The 19,281-nt window shown below is 45.9% G+C and overlaps 1 protein-coding gene and 1 long non-coding RNA gene across 12 annotated transcripts in view; both read right to left on the reverse strand.

The window, feature by feature from the left end:
• Window positions 1-19,281, reverse strand: part of LOC115159493 (guanine nucleotide exchange factor VAV2) — a 216,772-nt gene that overhangs the window by 62,502 nt on the left and 134,989 nt on the right. For all 11 annotated transcript variants that reach the window (XM_029709261.1, XM_029709272.1, XM_029709269.1 and 8 more), the window contains one exon: window positions 5,557-5,615. In XM_029709261.1, coding sequence (XP_029565121.1) covers window positions 5,557-5,615 — 59 coding nt within the window. The remainder of the gene's footprint in view (window positions 1-5,556; window positions 5,616-19,281) is intronic.
• Window positions 9,078-9,901, reverse strand: LOC115159495 (uncharacterized). The gene is made up of 2 exons (XR_003868897.1): window positions 9,448-9,901; window positions 9,078-9,288 (listed from the first exon to the last, which is right to left on the reverse strand). It is a non-coding gene; the product is annotated as an uncharacterized LOC115159495 (long non-coding RNA).

Consider the following 19,281-nt stretch of genomic DNA (forward strand, 5'->3'; position numbering starts at 1 on the left):
AGAGGTAAAAAAAAATAGAGACGGAGAGGAGGGGGGTAAAGTGTGTGGGTTCAGGAGAGAGAGAGAGAAAGAGAGAGAGAGAGAGAGAGAGAGAGTGTGTGTAAGTACCTAGGGCTCAGTCTGAAGTGGGTAGGAGATAATCAGAGGGATAGTACACTGACTGAACCCTGACAGTCACAGCTGCATCTCCTATTCCTGTATGTTCAACCATAATAATTCACCTAAAGACATCCACTGTGTGTTCTGTTCATTCTGTTATTTAGTTGTGGTGATGGCAGCATTAGTACAGGCTCTAAGTAAACACTGTTGGCCATTTTCAATTATCCTAGAATATGACACTTTTCAATTAAATGTTTTTATTAAATCTGTCCTCTTGTGTCACGCCTCTTATCTAATTGAGTTTGTGCTTTTCAGTTAACAAGTTCATTCTGTCACTTGGACTCACATCTATGGAACCCCCCGAAGGGAGATTAACAGAATCAGTCAATTCAATTACCAGATGGCCAATCAAACCATATCTCCAGGTTTTCATCTAAAATAAACAACATCACTGGTTGCTCATTGATGCTGTCATGATTCCCCAGGCTGGTGACAACTCCAAGACCTTCCAGGTGGCACAAAATCATATCTCCTGTATCTATGTTCAGTTGAATACAATGTGTTCAATGCATTGTTCACGAAACAATCACTCAGGACATGTTTTGTGTGGTCACTGTGAGGGACTAACATGTCACATTAACATCAGGATAAGGAACACAATGCATCACAGAGCTCGGCTGGCTGTCCTGGAAAAGGTCACCTGGCACTCCTCGCTCTCCTTCCTTCTTTCTTTCCAATCAGTTATTTTTGTTGTGCTCTCTCTCTCTCCCTCCTTCTCAACCTCTCTTTCTCAACATCGCTCTCTCTCTCTCTCTCTCTCCCTCCCTGTCCCTGTTTCAGTGTTCAGATATAATCAGGCAGTAGAGGTTATGGCTGTTTATTTCCAGACTACCAATGGACGCCTCTGAACTCATTTCAGTCTGCAGCACCCATTGACTCCCTTGTCCTGTCAACTGACCAAGACCGCGATTAAGTTAAAGTGCTTTTTCAATGCGCACACAGCCATGCGTGTGGTAAAGTTAATCAATGGCACACGTGTTGGGGACAGAACAGCTGTTGAACCGCTATCAGCAAATAACTATGAGGAAGTAACTTCGCAGTTGTTAGGTGTGACTGCAGTCGAGTAGGCAGTGCAGTAACTTCTAGCAGGTTCCAATGGCCCAAAGCAGAGATCAATAGTTCAGTGTAGTTGAGTTCTATCAGGCCCCATCTTGTGGTAGTCCACCCAGCAACCCCGATAAACGTCCCTCTGACTTTCCCTTCATTTGGCTTTGCATGACTCATTGATATTTCCTGTGTGTAAAGTATGCATGATTATGTGTGTTATGTGAGTAATCTGTGAATTAGTATGTGAATTTGCAATCTACATGAATAGCATAGTTGAGGGTGTATACATGTGTAATGTGTGTATTGTGTGATGTGTAATGTATATGAGTGGCTAACGTGTCTTTTGTCACACACACTGTCCTGAGTGGGCATTAGCATGCCTAATGCCCCAGCCTGGGATGAGGGAGAGAGGGATGAGTGGAAGAGAGAGAGAGCATTCTGACACTTCTCCGCCTGCAGTCTCTCTCCTGCTGTGTTGCAGCCTCTGTGTCTGCTGCCCTCTTTCTCACTGTGGAGCTCTGCTCTCACGCACACTACAGCACTCTGACACACACAGTCTCACACACACACACACACAATCACACACACAATCACACACTACAGCACATTGATACACTGAGGGAACACAGTCACACACACAGTCACACACACACACAGTCACACACACACACACAGTCACACACACACACAGTCACACACACACACACACACACACACACACACACACACACACACACACACACACTACAGCACTCTGACACACTGAGGGAACACAGTCTCACACACACACACACACACGCACATGCACACGCATGCGCACACACACACACGCATGCACGCACAAACACACACACAGTACAGGATTGATGGCTTGTACTATCAGGGGTGAAGCAGGACACTTAAGGAGAAGTGTGAGTCGGCCTACTATAAACTAAGAGGTGGCTTTGGATTAGCTGAGGATAGTTATCACGAGGAGGAGGGAGGGACATTGATTTGACTATTTCACTATCAGGAGAGAGAACAGGGAGAAATCAAGGTCCTGCTATGAGTTTCATAATACCAGGAGAACTCTCAGCCTATAGATGAGGAATACCAGGAGAGCTCTCAGCCTATAGATGAGGAATACCAGGAGAGCTCTCAGCCTATAGATGAGGAATACCAGGAGAACTCTCAGCCTATAGATGAGGAATACCAGGAGAGCTCTCAGCCTATAGATGAGGAATACCAGGAGAGCTCTCAGCCTATAGATGATGAATACCAGGAGACCTCTCAGCCTATAGATGAGGAATACCAGGAGAGCTCTCAGCCTATAGATGAGGAATACCAGGAGAACTCTCAGCCTATAGATGAGGAATACCAGGAGAGCTCTCAGCCTATAGATGAGGAATACCAGGAGAGCTCTCAGCCTATAGATGAGGAATACCAGGAGAACTCTCAGCCTATAGATGAGGAATACCAGGAGAGCTCTCAGCCTATAGATGAGGAATACCAGGAGAACTCTCAGCCTATAGATGAGGAATACCAGGAGAGCTCTCAGCCTATAGATGAGGAATACCAGGAGAGCTCTCAGCCTATAGATGAGGAATACCAGGAGAGCTCTCAGCCTATAGATGAGGAATACCAGGAGAGCTCTCAGCCTATAGATGAGGAATACCAGGAGAGCTCTCAGCCTATAGATGAGGAATACCAGGAGAACTCTCAGCCTATAGATGAGGAATACCAGGAGAGCTCTCAGCCTATAGATGAGGAATACCAGGAGAGCTCTCAGCCTATAGATGAGGAATACCAGGAGAGCTCTCAGCCTATAGATGAGGAATACCAGGAGAACTCTCAGCCTATAGATGAGGAATACCAGGAGAGCTCTCAGCCTATAGATGAGGAATACCAGGAGAACTCTCAGCCTATAGATGAGGAATACCAGGAGAGCTCTCAGCCTATAGATGAGGAATACCAGGAGAACTCTCAGCCTATAGATGAGGAACAGGACGTAAAGACAGAGGGCCATTATTCCTAACCTCTATTCATCACTTTTTGATGGAAAACTTTTCATGGATTTCTCATGGAGACAGGGCTTGGACAGTGAGTGTTCCAGGTGCTGAGTGTTTTTGGGTTTGCAGGGTGTAGAGAGGCTTACAGTAAAGCTGGGGGTCAGGGCCGACTGTGACAGAGACACACAGGCCTGATCATAGAATCATTATGGCCAACAGGCATCAAAGAACCAATCAATGGACTTCAACAGCAAGTCAATGAACACGCCTCCGGAACAATTATCCACAGATCAAACACACAGAGAGGAACAGAGAGAGAGGAACAGAGAGAGAGGAACAGAGAGAGAGGAACAAAGAGAGAGAGGAACAGAGAGAGAGGAACAGAGAGAGAGAGAGAGAGAGAGAGAGAGAAAGAGAAAGAGAATGAGAAAGAGAAAGAGAAAGAGAGAGAGAGAGAGAGAGAGAGAGAAACAGAGAGAGAGCGTTACACAGAGAGAGAGAGAGAGAGAGAGAGAGAGAGAGAGAGAGAGAGAGAAACAGAGAGAGCGTTACACAGAGAGAGAGAGAAACAGAGAGAGAGCCAGAAGAGCAGAGAAAGAGAACAGGAGAAGTGTTTTTAACGGCTGAGTGTCTCTGGGGTGAGAGAGGGACACGTCTGTGTTTAGTGACAGGGGGCATGGGAGTGAGACTGAAGAGGACTGACAGGTCTCTGTAAAATGACAGGGGCAGAGGGGCCTCAGTCGCCTTTATCCCAGGCAGTAGGGGAAGGACAGGAGGCATCGAGAGGCCAGAGTGTGTGGTGGGTGTTAAACGACTGATATACACTGCACTTTACTGAATGCCTGACCCCTCTGCAAGGACAGACATGTTAACATCATGTGCCTTCATGTGCCCGAGATCATGCCATGTGTTGGTCATGTGCCTCTTGGCAAGCTTCCTATGTTGGTGTGAGAGAGAATCAGTGACGTGGTGGATGATTGAAAGATATATAATTCATGATCTGACTGCACTTGGTTAATGTACTGTACATGTACAGTAGTACCAGTCTGGAATGAGTTGGACCGCAGAGTGAAGGAAAAGCAGCCAACAAGTGCTCAGCATATGTGGGAACTCCCTCAAGACTGTTGGAAAAGCATTCCAGGTAAAGCTGGTTGAGAGAATGCCAAGAGTGTGCAAAGCTGTCATCAAGGCAAAGGGTGGCTACTTTGAAGAATCTCAAATATAAAATATATTTAGATTTGTTTAACACTTTTTTGGTTACTACATGATTCCATATGTGTTATTTCATAGTGTCTTCACTATTATTCTGCAATGTACAAAATAGTAAAAATAAAGAAAAACCCTTGAATGAGTAGGTGCCAGGGTGTTTTGGCTGGTACTGTACATGCCAGGGTGTTTTGACTGGTACTGTACATGCCAGGGTGTTTTGACTGGTACTGTACATGCCAGGGTGTTTTGACGGGTACTGTACATGCCAGGGTGTTTTGACTGGTACTGTACATGCCAGGGTGTTTTGACTGGTACTGTACATGCCAGGGTGTTTTGACGGGTACTGTACATGCCAGGGTGTTTTGACGGGTACTGTACATGCCAGGGTGTTTTGGATTAAATTACATTTTCCCCAAAACAAAAGACACTAACTGTGAGAGGATTTTCACCTCACTGTGTGGCGCTCTGGAGGGCAGTCGGTAGTTGGTAGAACATGGTGCTTGCAACGCCAGGGTTGTGGGTACGATTCCCACGGGGGACCAGTACAAAAAAATAAAATAAAATGCACTCACTACTGTAAGTTGCTCTGGATAAGAGCGTCTGCTAATTGACAAAAACGTAAACGAACCAAACAGGCTGGGATTTGTTTTCACCACACTGGGCAGACAGGACAGAAGTGATTTAGCCACCTCTCACCAAGCTGTGTAGTATTTATTAATGGCCAGAGCCAGTCTCTGTGTTCCCTGGTCTGGCATGGGGCCTAATGGACACGCTCCATCAACTCATTACCCAGCCCGCCAGGATAAAACTGCTTCATTTGTGGAGCCAGCGAGCAGGGAGAACAGATTGAACAAATAAAGAGAAATCAGAAAGCGGTTTCGCAGCGCCCAATAAACTAGCATGAACTATTTCCTTTGATGTGACACAAAGAAATATGAGGTAGAGTTTAGATGTGATCTGAGCTATCTGATTCTGGACTTACATGTGGTCATTCTTCCAGAACTGGTTATCAATAGAGGCAGTGGTATAAATAGGAGTGGGCCTAGATCTAACCTGTTACCAGAATGAAACAACAGTGTCTGATTGAGAGATACAGTGAACATATTCAATATTCCTCTTTCTCAAATGGGCAATGGGAGGAGAGGAGACATACCTGATCCCTTTGATCTGTGCAATGCTGTGGTGGGAGATCCTGGACAGGGCTGAGATCACCTGGAACACACAGCAGAGAGAGAACACAGTCAATGACACGGTCATAGTCAAACACACAGTCTACAACACAGTCATCAGCAATACACCCAACAACCCAGACATAGTAAAATACACAGTCTACAACACAGTCATCAGCAATACACTCAACAATCCAGTCATAGTCAAACACACGGTCTACAACACAATATCAGCAATACACTCAACCCAGACATAGTCAAACACACAGTCTACAACACAGTCATCAGCAATACGCTCAACAATCCAGTCATAGTCAAACACACGGTCTACAACACAGTCAGCAACACAGTCAACATCTCCTCACTCAGTCAGTAAGACAGGCCCGTCTGCTCCGCCTAAATCTGGTTAATAGATGTTAAACTTTAATGTGTTGACGAGCGAGGAGAGCAATGCCGTGTTTCTTAGCAACATCGTCATGCGCAGCCACACACAGGATTGTGTGAGAGCATAATGCAGGCCACCATGTTAATGATGACATCCAGAGACATGTGGTGCCAAATACCCTCGCACAGTCACGGACGTGGGCCACTTTACTCAGATCAGACCCCCCATGTTCTCTCTCACCCCCTCTATCTCACGCTTGCTCCCTCTCTTTCTCTCCCTCCCTCTCGCTCCTCTGGTGAAACCAGAGCGGTGTAACAAGGTTAAATGCGTGCCTGTATTTAAACTGATTTAATGCTGGTCGTGAGTCACATGTGAATGGGCTTATGGGTGGCTGTTTGGCGGGCTTTGAGATGGCGTGCTGGAGGCTCCTCCAAGGCTAATACAGACATATGATGGAGCCCGTCCCAACCCCTCCTAACCGCCAAAATCCTGCTTCCACACCTCATTACGCACTCCTGGGTGTGTTTGTACCTCCATGGCCATGGCGATGCCAGCTGTCCCCCGCCAGAGACAGAGGAAACAGTTATACCCCTCCTCTCTCTACTCTCACTCCCTTCTCCCCTCCCTCCATCATTATACCCCTCCTCTCTCTACTCTCACTCCCTTCTCCCCTCCCTCCCTCCATCCATCATTATACACCTCCTCTCTCTACCCTCCCTCCCTTTTCCCCTCCATCCATCATTATACACCTCCTCTCTCTACCCTCCCTCCCTTTTCCCCTCCCTCCCTCCATCATTATACACCTCCTCTCTCTACTCTCACTCCCTTCTCCCCTCCCTCCCTCCATCATTATACACCTCCTCTCTCTACTCTCACTCCCTTCTCCCCACCCTCCCTCCATCCATCATTATACACCTCCTCTCTCTACTCTCACTCCCTTCTCCCCTCCCTCCCTCCCTCCATCATTATACACCTCCTCTCTCTACTCTCACTCCCTTCTCCCCTCCCTCCATCATTATACACCTCCTCTCTCTACTCTCACTCCCTTCTCCCCTCCATCCATCATTATACACCTCCTCTCTCTACTCTCACTCCCTTCTCCCCTCCCTCCCTCCATCCATCATTATACACCTCCTCTCTCTACTCTCACTCCCTTCTCCCCTCCCTCCCTCCCTCCCTCCATCATTATACACCTCCTCTCTCTACTCTCACTCCCTTCTCCCCTCCCTCCATCATTATACACCTCCTCTCTCTACTCTCACTCCCTTCTCCCCTCCATCCATCATTATACACCTCCTCTCTCTACTCTCACTCCCTTCTCCCCTCCCTCCCTCTATCATTATACACCTCCTCTCTCTACTCTCACTCCCTTCTCCCCTCCCTCCCTCCATCATTATACACCTCCTCTCTCTACTCTCACTCCCTTCTCCCCTCCCTCCATCATTATACACCTCCTCTCTCTACTCTCACTCACTTCTCCCCTCCCTCCCTCTATCATTATACACCTCCTCTCTCTACTCTCACTCCCTTCTCCCCTCCCTCCCTCTATCATTATACACCTCCTCTCTCTACTCTCACTCACTTCTCCCCTCCCTCCCTCTATCATTATACACCTCCTCTCTCTACTCTCACTCACTTCTCCCCTCCCTCCCTCTATCATTATACACCTCCTCTCTCTACTCTCACTCCCTTCTCCCCTCCCTCCCTCCCTCTATCATTATACACCTCCGCTCTCCGCTCTAAACTGCATAATGAAAGTGTGTAACTTCAATGAGAGTCTAGGGTGCTTCAAAGGCAGGTGGAGCTCAGGTTACGTGCTAGTGTGAAGCGGGTTAGGACCAAGCACCAGTCTAAGGACCATGGCGTAGCTCAACCACCCAGAGGAATGAATACCTGACCGATATGGTAAGCCATACACTTCGATGGTGAATGGACGCTATGGCTACCCCATTGTCCCTTTCAGTACATGAATATGCATAGGCTTGCATCTGTCAGCCTTTTAAAACACTGTGGGGAGTCTGAATGCTGAAGTGTTGCTTTCTGTGTGGCTAAAGACCCATGTAATGAGCAGACATGCCATGCTGCCTCTAACATAGGCTATACTCTATTACACAGATGCTTACCAGGCACTCATAATGCACTTTGGACTGAGACTGGAAATCTGCATGAAAATGGCTACTGTAGAGAATAGTGTATTAGGTGACTTTTGTCCCATCATTTGGTTAAGGCCTTTGATATAGTGTGCTTTGTCATTCCCGATCCATGGGTTGGCACACTACCCACCTAAGCTAGCTGCAGGGTTGGGACGTGCCCCCATGTGGTGCCCTGGCCTCAGCCACTGGCAGAGGGGAGAAACGATGAAGCTGGAATGGAGCATTACTCTGCCTTTCAGTGCCATGTCTCTCCTGTTCATGCATGACTGGGTAATATTGGGTTATGGGCATGAATATGAATTAAGCCTTAATATGGTGACACCAACACAGTGAGATGACCTAAATATGAGAACCAGATCATGTAAATCACTCTCTTTTTATTTACCCCCCCCTTCTCTGTCTCTCACTACGCTCTCTTCATCCTTCTATCTAACCTCTGCCCCTTCATCCTTCTATCTAACCTCTGCCCCTTCATCCTTCTATCTAACCTCTGCCCCTTCATCCTTCTATCTAACCTCTGCCCCTTCATCCTTCTATCTAACCTCTGCCCCAACATCCTTCTATCTAACCTCTGCCCCAACATCCATCTATCTAACCTCTGCCCCAACATCCATCTATCTAACATCTGCTCCTTCTATCTAAACTCTTCCCTTCATCCTTCTATCTAACCTCTTCGTCCTTCCATCTAACCTCTTCGTCCTTCCATCTAACCTCTTCGTCCTTCCATCTAACCTCTTCGTCCTTCCATCTAACCTCTTCGTCCTTCCATCTAACCTCTTCGTCCTTCCATCTAACCTCTTCGTCCTTCCATCTAACCTCTTCCCCTTCATCCTTCTATCTAACCTCTGCGTCCTTCTATCTAACCTCTTCTAGTCTCTTCGTCCTTCTATCTAACCTCTTCATCCTTCTATCTAACCTCTTCCCCTTCATCCTTCTATCTAACCTCTTCGTCCTTCTATCTAACCTCTTCCTCTTCATCCTTCTATCTAACCTCTTCCCCTTCATCCTTCTATCTAACCTCTGCTCCTTCATCCTTCTATCTAACCTCTTCTAGTCTCTTCGTCCTTCTATCTAACCTCTTCATCCTTCTATCTAACCTCTGCTCCTTCATCCTTCCATCTAACCTCTGCTCCTTCATCCTTCCATCTAACCTCTGCTCCTTCATCCTTCCATCTAACCTCTGCTCCTTCATCCTTCCATCTAAACTCTTCTCCTTCATCCTTCCATCTAACCTCTTCGTCCTTCTATCTAACCTCTTTGTCCTTCTATCTAACCTCTTCGTCCTTCTATCTAACCTCTTCGTCCTTCTATCTAACCTCTTCGTCCTTCTATCTAACCTCTTCGTCCTTCTATCTAACCTCTTCGTCCTTCTATCTAACCTCTTCCTCTTCATCCTTCTATCTAACCTCTTCCCCTTCATCCTTCTATCTAACCTCTGCTCCTTCATCCTTCTATCTAACCTCTGCTCCTTCTATCTAACCTCTGCATCTTCATCCTTCTATCTAACCTGGGCCCCCTGCCTCACTTTCCTCACTGTCTGACACCCAGTCCTCCTCTCCCCCCTATACTCTTCTACTCTCTCCGCCCTGTCCTGCGGACCAGTCAAAGGCTCTCTCTCTGTCTTTTTCCACATGATTGATTTCTCTCTCATCTCAGTCACGGTGCCCTGGGAGGCCCAACTCTGGGCGGGACAGACCAGAGAATAAAGCTTCTCTCACCCAGAGTCGGCAAAATATGAAAAAGAATCATCACAAGATGGAGTGGCAATAACACTCTCTTCCCATCCTACCTCCCCCATCCCCTATCCCCACCCACAGCCTCACCCCTTCCCAACCCCAGAACTGGCCCTGCCCCACCACCCTCAGCCTCCCCCCTACAGTAGGAAGGAGCTGCCAAGCCAAAAGCTGGTGACTGGGGATCCATGGCAGGACCAGCCTCCCTTATGCTTCCTGAAATACAGCATGACACATGCATGCAATGTTTACATTAGACTTCATTTGTTTAGAGCAGAGGGGGCAGAGGGGAGCGGGGTGGGGGATACATTTGTATAGACGAATCAACTACAAACACGTCACAGTCCATTTCTGGGACAAGCACACGTGGCCACCGTCACAGCTGGGAACCCCATGTGACCAGCCTCAACCAATCAGAGACTCAGCGCCCTGACAACTAGACGTGGGTTAATTTACATGGTCATCTATTGTGTGTCAAAACAAATACAATATCGTGCTGAATGCTATCGGCAGTGGGCACAGAGGGGTGCTTTGATTAGAAACAGACCAATGTCTCACAATGCTATTGACAGGTCACAGTGTCCACATACCACAACAGCCAATTAGATGTATTCATGACACATCACATCTCACACCAACAATCAATGTACTGTAAGTACTGGATGCACACCAACAGTCAAATTAATTCATAGGACATCTCACCCAGATCCATTTTACACCCCTCTCGCACACTTTCCAGGGTACAGAGGCACGCTCACACACCTCCCCCCTGGTGTGATATTTATGAAGCATTCACCCCACAGTGTGACGGCAGCACAGTTAGGCCCATCATCATGCCAAAGACAGCAGAGGAGAGAAGAGGAGAGGAGAGAGGACCAAGTGGAGAGGAGAAAACAGATGGCAGTGTTCCCGGCTCCCTGACATCATCAAAAATGGACAGCCCAGTCCTGTGTGTGTCCCAGAGCATGGGGCCAGCAGGAGCAGAAGCAGTCTATCCAGGCCCCAGCTCTGCAAAGAAGGTTAACACACACACACACACACACACCCACACACACACACACACACACACACAAACCTCTACAGACACTGAACAGTGGTTTCTGTTTCAACTGGATGGCCTTTATTCCATGTAATATAGGCTAACTGTTCAGTTAACTGCTGTATGTAAAGCCCATGTCTTCGTCTCTGAGTTAGCGCTTGCCAGCCCTGTGCTGTAAAGCCTGATTGCAGACTGATTGGCACCTGGACATTAGCATTAGCGCTAAATCCTCTCAAAGCGCCCCTTAAAGCGTCACTGCAGCTGTGTGATTATGGGGGATTTCACCATGCACATCCCGACTCCCGCTCGGCCAGGCCGACAAAGCCTGAAGCCATTAGGTCCACAGGCACTGGCACTGTCCCAAACACCCCATTCAACCCTCACTCGGTCAATCAACATGGCAGTAAGCCTATAAGGCATAAAACCCATGAAAATATAGTTCTATAAATGTGCATGATCCTTATAGATCAAAATAATAATGGGGTATTACAGATTAAGCCTGTCAATAAGGTTGACAGGTATTCTGCCCGTACTACTTCGTAATGACATAAGAAATAGCCTACACTGTGACATCATCACACGACTGAAACTCAAACTGTATGCTTTTATCAGGGGCCTAAAATCAATCTGATCTGGACCTGTGCTATGCTTCAAAGGAAAGGCCACAGTGGGCAATATGTACAAATGACCCTGCATAGATCTTTCTGGCCTTGTTGAGACCCACCAATGTGCTGCTGTCATTCCCATGTCCTGTCCCATTTCACACTGAATCTGAGCTACATAGACCAGCTAGTTCTTGTGTGACTTCCCATTGTGTACTAATGCGTAACACTCACACACACACACACACACACACACACACACACACACACACACACACACAGATCAATAGTAAAATAGCCTGTGAGGTGGGATGCCGGGCAGTAATGGTCAGTGAGACAGGTGCTCCCAGCGATGGGGATTAGTTAAGGTTCAGTCAAGATAAGAGGGTCAGGAGAGAGGTAGATAGCCGAGCGGACATAAATCCACACTGGAAAACTGTAGCCAAGTAACGAGAAATTCACCTTCCTTTGTGTGGATTTCTCTGTCCTTGGAAACATGCACCATCCCTATGTACACTGAGTGTACAAATCAGAGTACGGTAGTAGGTGCCAGGTACACCAGTTTGAATGTGTCAAGAAATGCAAAACTGCAAGGTTTTTCACACTCAACAGTTTCCCATGTGTATCAAGAAGGGTCCACCACCCAAAGTACATCCAGCAAACATCACACCGTGTAGAGTCAATGCACAAATTGAGGGCAAAAGTGGGTGCAACTAAATACTTAGAAGGTGTTCCTAATGTTTTGTCCGCTCAGTGTATACCATGCCTATGCATGGCTATGCAGTAAAGCTGACCATTGTGCATTTCAGCTGACATTGTGATTCAGCAGTACAATTACAGTGGGGGAAAAAAGTATTTGATCCCATGCTGATTTTGTACGTTTGCCCACTTACAAAGAAATGATCAGTCTATACTTTTAATGGTAGGTTTATTTGAACAGTGAGAGACAGAATAACAACAAAAAAATCCAGAAAAACTCATGTCAAAAATGTTATAAAATGATTTGTGTGTCTGAGTCAGTATGACTGTGTGTGACTGTGTATAATTGCTTGCATGCCAGTGTGCCCACCTGCTCCTGAAAATCCCAGGACAACATCCATTCATGCTGATGCACAACTGATGGGCCAAACCAAAAAGTCAGCCACCCTGAGAGGATTGCATCACTGGGTAGTTAATAAGTCGTACACAGCCACCCCTCCCCTCCTCAGCTCTCCCTATACCAGCAGTCTGTTTGCATTCTTACCAAGCCAATAGATGCTGTGATCATTTCCTGATTCTTCCCAACTCTTCAGACGAGAGCTCACGCAGGTCAGAAGGATTGTGTGTTGCCATTGAAAGAGTGGCCGCCAAGTGAACAACCCCCCCTCCACCTACCCCTTCTCCTAATTAATCTCTTCTTCTCATGTCTTCTCATGGCTGGTGACGGGAGGCCTGTCCAGCCCAGAAGAGCGGCAGCGGGACCCCTCTCCTCTCCTACATAGTAGAGCCATCATTGGGTAAAGCCTTGGGATATAGATGTTCAAACAAAACAGCTTTTTAGGCTCTTCTCACAGCTGACACACTGTAACACAAGGTTGAGAGAGAGAGAGGAGTAACCATTCCTTTGTGTTAATATACTTTAAACCCCAGCTAAGCTAATGCCTTCAACACAAACACTGACGCTGTGTCTCGCACCACCACAAAACACACACAACGTAACCGCCATAGACACTGTGAGAGAGAAAAGATAAACAAACAAATTGTGTGTGGCATTTTTGAAAGTGCAGAGCGATAGAATAAAGTGGTTTCTTATTTCACCCGCAGGGCACATTTCCATTGGAAAATCATTACCCAGATCTTATCAGGGTGTGTGTCTCACTGCAGTCGGGAGGGACAGCCACAGAGCAGATCGTAGTCTACTAACTGTGATACTACTCTACGCTCCTACGTGCCTCTTTAAGACTCTTAACTAAACCAAACCACCATGCCTTTCATAAACATAACACTGGGAGAATCATACAGCTTACTCACAGTCAGACCTGGCTTCAGCAAGGAGAGAATCACTGCACAGGTAGTTTTTTTTGGAGTTCCATAGGTTACCATCACACTAGACACACACTCCGGTGGGTTTCCATTGACACTCGTCGGATATGATTGACATTCATATTAGTCTCACGTGAGAAGGAACACGTGGACCATTGTAGGATGTCACATGTTTTCATGTCACGCCATGTGAAGTCGGGCATCACAATCGACACCAGCTGCTTCGCAAGCAACTGCATCCAACACCTTTAGGACCTTCAGGGTCTACTGTATGGTGGTTCTCTGCGGTACACTATTGAGGACATATGATGAGAACGTAAGCCTTTAGTTAAAGGCAAGTTTTTTTTCTGTATCAAAAAGGGGCTTAGGTGGTGGGTGTGGCAGGGGGCATGGCGTGGGGTGTGGCAAGGGGTGTGGTTGGCCCATCCGCGCAGCTGAATTTTAGAAAACATTTTAGAGGCACCCATCTTTGCGGTGTAGAGACATTTTATGATTTTAAGCCAATTTCCTTCAATTCTACACATTTTTAGTTGTTGCAGTTTATAAACTAATTTCCTGCAATTCTACACATCTTGCCATGGAGCTGACAGAAAAGGTTGCAGTTTTAAAATGTCTTGTAATTCTATGCATTTTGCGATGGCTAATGCTGTGTTCTTTTGCTCAAACATAATAACAAAATCAATTCTGCTAAATTCATTGTTTTGGGAATTTTCTATTCTCCCTAACTGCCTAGCTTTTATTTGGGGGATTGTTAGTTCTCAAAGATTAGAATATAAACAAATACAAGTCAAAAGTTTACATACACTTAGGTTGGAGTCATTAAAACTCGTTTTTCAACCACTCCACAAATGTCTTGTTAACAAACTATAGTTTTGGCAAGTCGGTTAGGACATCTACTTTGTGCATGACACAAGTAATTTTTCCAACAATTGTTTACAGACAGATTATTTCACTTATAATTCATTGTATCACAATTCCTGAAGTTTACATACACTAAGTTGACTGTGCCCTTAAACAGCTTGGAAAATTCCAGAAAATAATGTCATGGCTTTAGAAGCTTCTGATAGGCTAATTGACATCATTTGAGTCAATTGGAGGTGTACCTGTGGATGTATTTCAAGGCCTACCTTCAAACTCAGTGCCTCTTTGCTTGACATCATGGGAAAATCAAAAGAAATCAGCCAAGACCTCAGAAAAACAATTGTAGACCTCCACAAGGTTCATCCTTGGGAGTAATTTCCAAATGCCTGAAGGTACCACGTTCATCTGTACAAACAATAGTACGCAAGTATAAACACCATGGGACCACACAGCCATCATACCGCTCAGGAAGGAGACGTGTTCTGTCTCCTAGAGATGAACTTACTTTGGTGCAAAAAGTGCAAATCAATCACAGAACAACAGCAAAGGACCTTGTGAAGATGCTGGAGGAAACAGGTACAAAAGTATCTATATCTACAGTAAAACGAGTCCTATATTGACATAACCTGAAAGGGCGCTCCTCAAGGAAGAAGCCACTGCTCCAAAACCGCCATAAAAAAGCCAGACTATGGTTTGCAACTGCACATGGGGACAAAGATCGTACTTTTTTTAGAAATGTAATAAAAATAGAACTGTTTGGCCATAATGACCATCGTTATGTTTGGAGGAAAAAGGGGGATGCTTGCAAGCCGAAGAACACCATCCCAACCGTGAAGCACTGGGGTAGCAGCATCATGTTGTGGGGGTGCTTTGCTGCTGGAGGGACTGGTGCACTTCACAAAATAGATGGCATCAGGAGGTAAGGAAAATTATGTGGATATATTGAAGCAACATCTCAAGACATCAGTCAGAAAGTTAAAGCTTGGTTGCAAATGGGTCTTCCAAATGGACAATGATCCCAAGCATACTTCCAAAGTTGTGGCAAAATGGCTTAAGGACAACAAAGTCAAGGTATTGGAGTGGCCATCACAAAGCCCTGACCTCAATCCCATAGAAAATATGTGGGCAGAACTGAAAAAGTGTGTGTGAGCAAGAAGGCCTACAAGCCTGACTCAGTTACACCAACTCTGTCAGGTGGAATGGGCCAAAATTCACCCAACTTATTGTGGGAAGCTTGTGGAAGGCTACCTGAAACATTTGACCCAAGTTAAACAATTTAAAGGCAATGGTACCAAATACTAATTGAGTGTATGTAAACTTCTGACCCACTGGGAATGTGATGAAAGAAATAAAAGCTGAATAAATCGTTCTATCTACTACATTTCACATTCTTAAACTAACGTGGTGATCCTAACTGACCTAAGACAGGGAATTTTTACTAGGATTAAATGTCTGGAATTGTGAAAACCTGAGTTTAAATGTATTTGGCTAAAGTGTATGTAAACTTACGACTTCAACTGTATATAGGTCCATCTACATACTTTATATCTTGTTTTAGTCATTTAAGTTTACACTGAAAGCCTTTTACCATCCCAAAAACTATTATTTATATATATAATTTTTTACACTGTTTGGACTAGACGGCCATTAAAAACGCTTAGGCGGCCTGCCCAAGGATGTTAATGGCATCCCTGCATTAAGTTCCTCTCTGGAGAGAGAGAGAGAGAGAGAGAGAGAGAGAGAGAGAGAGAGAGATGTTTGAACTGAACAGAGAGATACTAACAGGGAGGTAGAGAGGGACAAGAGGACAACGCTGCTTCTTCCCAAAGAACAAAGGATGATCACTGGCCAAAATCAACCCTGAAGAAGATCCTTGTTTATTTCCTCTTCTAACCAAGGAAATGAAAGATAAATGTTCCATCCTCTTCGTCCTGTCATTCTCCTCTGGTTGCTAGGCAGATGTTGGGTGTATCCTGAGGTGATATTGGTGCTGTAGAGTACAGCGTTCAGCTCCACATGTAATGTGTGTCTCTCTTGTCTCTGCTGGTTGTTTACAGAGGCAGTTCTGGTCAGGTGGACACAGAGAAAAAAAACAATGCTCCAGCTGGGATTACAACAGCAAACAGCTGCTCTCTGAGCCAAGTCATTAGTTCCTGAGAAATAGACGTTCTGTTTAGCAGGAGAGAGTCCTAGAAGACCAGTGGATACATAGACAGTGTAAGGAAATGTTATTCAGATGTCCAGGGGAATAGATTCAGTGAACCATGCATTTGCACTTCGTTGGAATGAACTCTGTAGGTTCTTTCTTACTTTATTAAAAATGGGTTTACTTAATGAGGACAATGAAGACTGGCAAGCGATAAGTGTGAAAGTGCGAGTGTGAGAGAGAGAGAGATAATATAAACTATGTCGGAGACTGAATGTCTCCTTTCCTCCTCCCCTCTCTAAGCAGGCATCTCTGTCACACAGTAGCAGTCTGTTGTCTTTATGGTGAGCCCTGACACAAAGCGGGCCTGAGGAAAGTGCTGGAGCGAAGGCTTGTTTGGGAGAATAGCACAGCCCTATGATAAGGCATCCAGGCATAGGTGAGGAGTGAGGACGGTTTTCCTGCTACTCTCTGAGCGCTAGGGATGATGAGGCTAAATCCTTTACACAGCCCTTATCTGAGAGGGGCACCTGAGTCTGCCAGGAAGTGCATGGGCGAAGACAGACAGAAAGACATAGACGCGCACACACACACACACACACACACACACACACACACACACACACACACACACACACACACACACACAGCAAACAAACACACAAATAGATGTTTAGTGCATGATATCCCATCAGAGACTGGGATAGTGAATGGGATTAGGCTGCTGCGTAATCCCACCGTCCTGTGGGGGGCGAGGGGGTGTGCCCGTACCCCTCTGCTGGAGGAGATAAAACAGGGGGAGAGGGGAACCCTTCCCCAATACTGCCCCCCTCTCTCCCCCCTCCATGACTTCTAGACAGCAGACGTCCCGGAGCACACTGGTGTGTCTGACAGAAAACAAATGGATTATTCAATCCACAGTGCTTCGGTCGGAGGGAAAGAGAGACAAAGAGAGAGATGATACCAAGGCAGCCCCTCACCAGGGAGCGATCCTTTCTTTCCAACTGGCTGGCCCTGAGTGGAATGATACAGACGTTGTCTCTTGCTTCCTTTCACCTCCATACAGATTCCCCCACTTATTCTAAAAGCCATATCACACAGCTAAATGTTTACTGGACAGGAATGATATAAAGCCGAGGGTATCCATTTCTGCTGAGAGAAAAGTTAGGTCGGGGCTATTCCTCGTCAGTACAGTGAAGAGTAAGCTTGAGAAGAGGCCTGGAGGATGACAGAGCATGAAAAAACATGAGCAACTGCATTGGAAATTATTTGAAATGATTACCCTACGGTGTTTACATTATATTATCACATTTCATAAACCTTGTTTTCATGTACATTAATCTCAGTAACAAGACATTTTTGTCTTAAGCAATTCTTCACTGTATACTTCTGCATGTCAAACATTGTTAGTGTTAACAGCAGTTAATGTTAAATATTTGTCAAGTGAACTTCAGGAGAGAGAGAGAGAGAGAGAGAGAGAGCAAGAAAGAGGGAAGGTGGAAAACAGAGTAGCAATTCAGATGACATAAAGGCCCTCTCTCCAGTGGTGACAGGGACAAAGAGGCCACTCCTGAGAGTGCCAGCTGATTGGCCAGCGGGATGTTTCCACAGCAGCAGCGAAGGTGACAGCAGAACAAAGGGATTCCATTAGGAGCCCTGTCCACTACTGTTAGTATCCTGTCACCTCCTGTCCAGTACACCTAGGAAGAGGTCACACATCCAGAGGCATAGACACCAATGGTTTCCATTACAGCCATCCCAAAATGTGGACCAAATCTCACTAAGCACAACTAGGGATGTTAGTGGTTTTGCTTATGCATGTGGGTTGGATTATTCCTTTGTCCCACACACACACTCGAGAAATTCCCACTTCAAGTAGGCCTACTTAAAATATTTACAAATATTTCACAACCAGCCAGACCTGAGATGAAAACTTTAAACCGACAAGGCATATTTGAGAAAATAAATGAGACATTAGTGGAAACACACATTGTGTGGAGCAAAATCCACAGAACCTGAGAAAATGTAAACAACTTGTGAAATGAAGCCCTGAGCTAGCCGAGCTCTCCGTTTGGCTTCGCAGATATTCCTTAGCAGATAATTAGCCTGTTTAGCCTCCACTCTACCTTTATCACTGTGAGGATCTTTCCACTCAGGAGAGGATTGCTCTGGAGACTGGCTGAGTCAGCTAGAGACTTAGACAGAGAGAGATGCAGTCTGGGAGACTAGTGAGGTGGCTCCATCCACTTTGATTGGCCCATCATCATCCTTATCTCTTCCAGTGGGTATTCAGCTGAACCGGGCTAGAGCCGTCCTGTCCCATTTCCGTTTCCATTCAGGAACGTTTCATTGAAGCTCTCTAAGGCTTTGGTCGTTAAACGCCCTAGGTGTCCCAGTCCCTCAGACTTCCTATCTGCGTCTCCTCTGCTATACTCATTACACTCCTGCTGTTCAATTTCCACACCTCATTGAATGTCAAATATTCCAATGTAGCTCAAACAGCAGAGACCCAGCTTGAGATGGTGTGTCTAAGTCAATGCTGCCTGCAATGGAGAAAGATCGCCAGCAGTAGAGAATGTCATAAAGAGGGTAGTGGACACATCTGAGACAAAAGATGGGTGCCTCAACGCTATATCCTCCAGATAGGGTGAGAGTGACTGAGCGTCTGGATAAAGGATTTGATTACAACTGGGGCCATCACTCAGTCTACGTCCTAGAGGATGAGTTAGGAGGGTTGGATAGGAAAAGTATAGGAGAGACAACTTTCC

Source organism: Salmo trutta, chromosome 23 (genome assembly GCF_901001165.1).
Source record: "Salmo trutta chromosome 23, fSalTru1.1, whole genome shotgun sequence".
In the NCBI taxonomy this organism is placed as follows: domain Eukaryota; kingdom Metazoa; phylum Chordata; class Actinopteri; order Salmoniformes; family Salmonidae; genus Salmo; species Salmo trutta.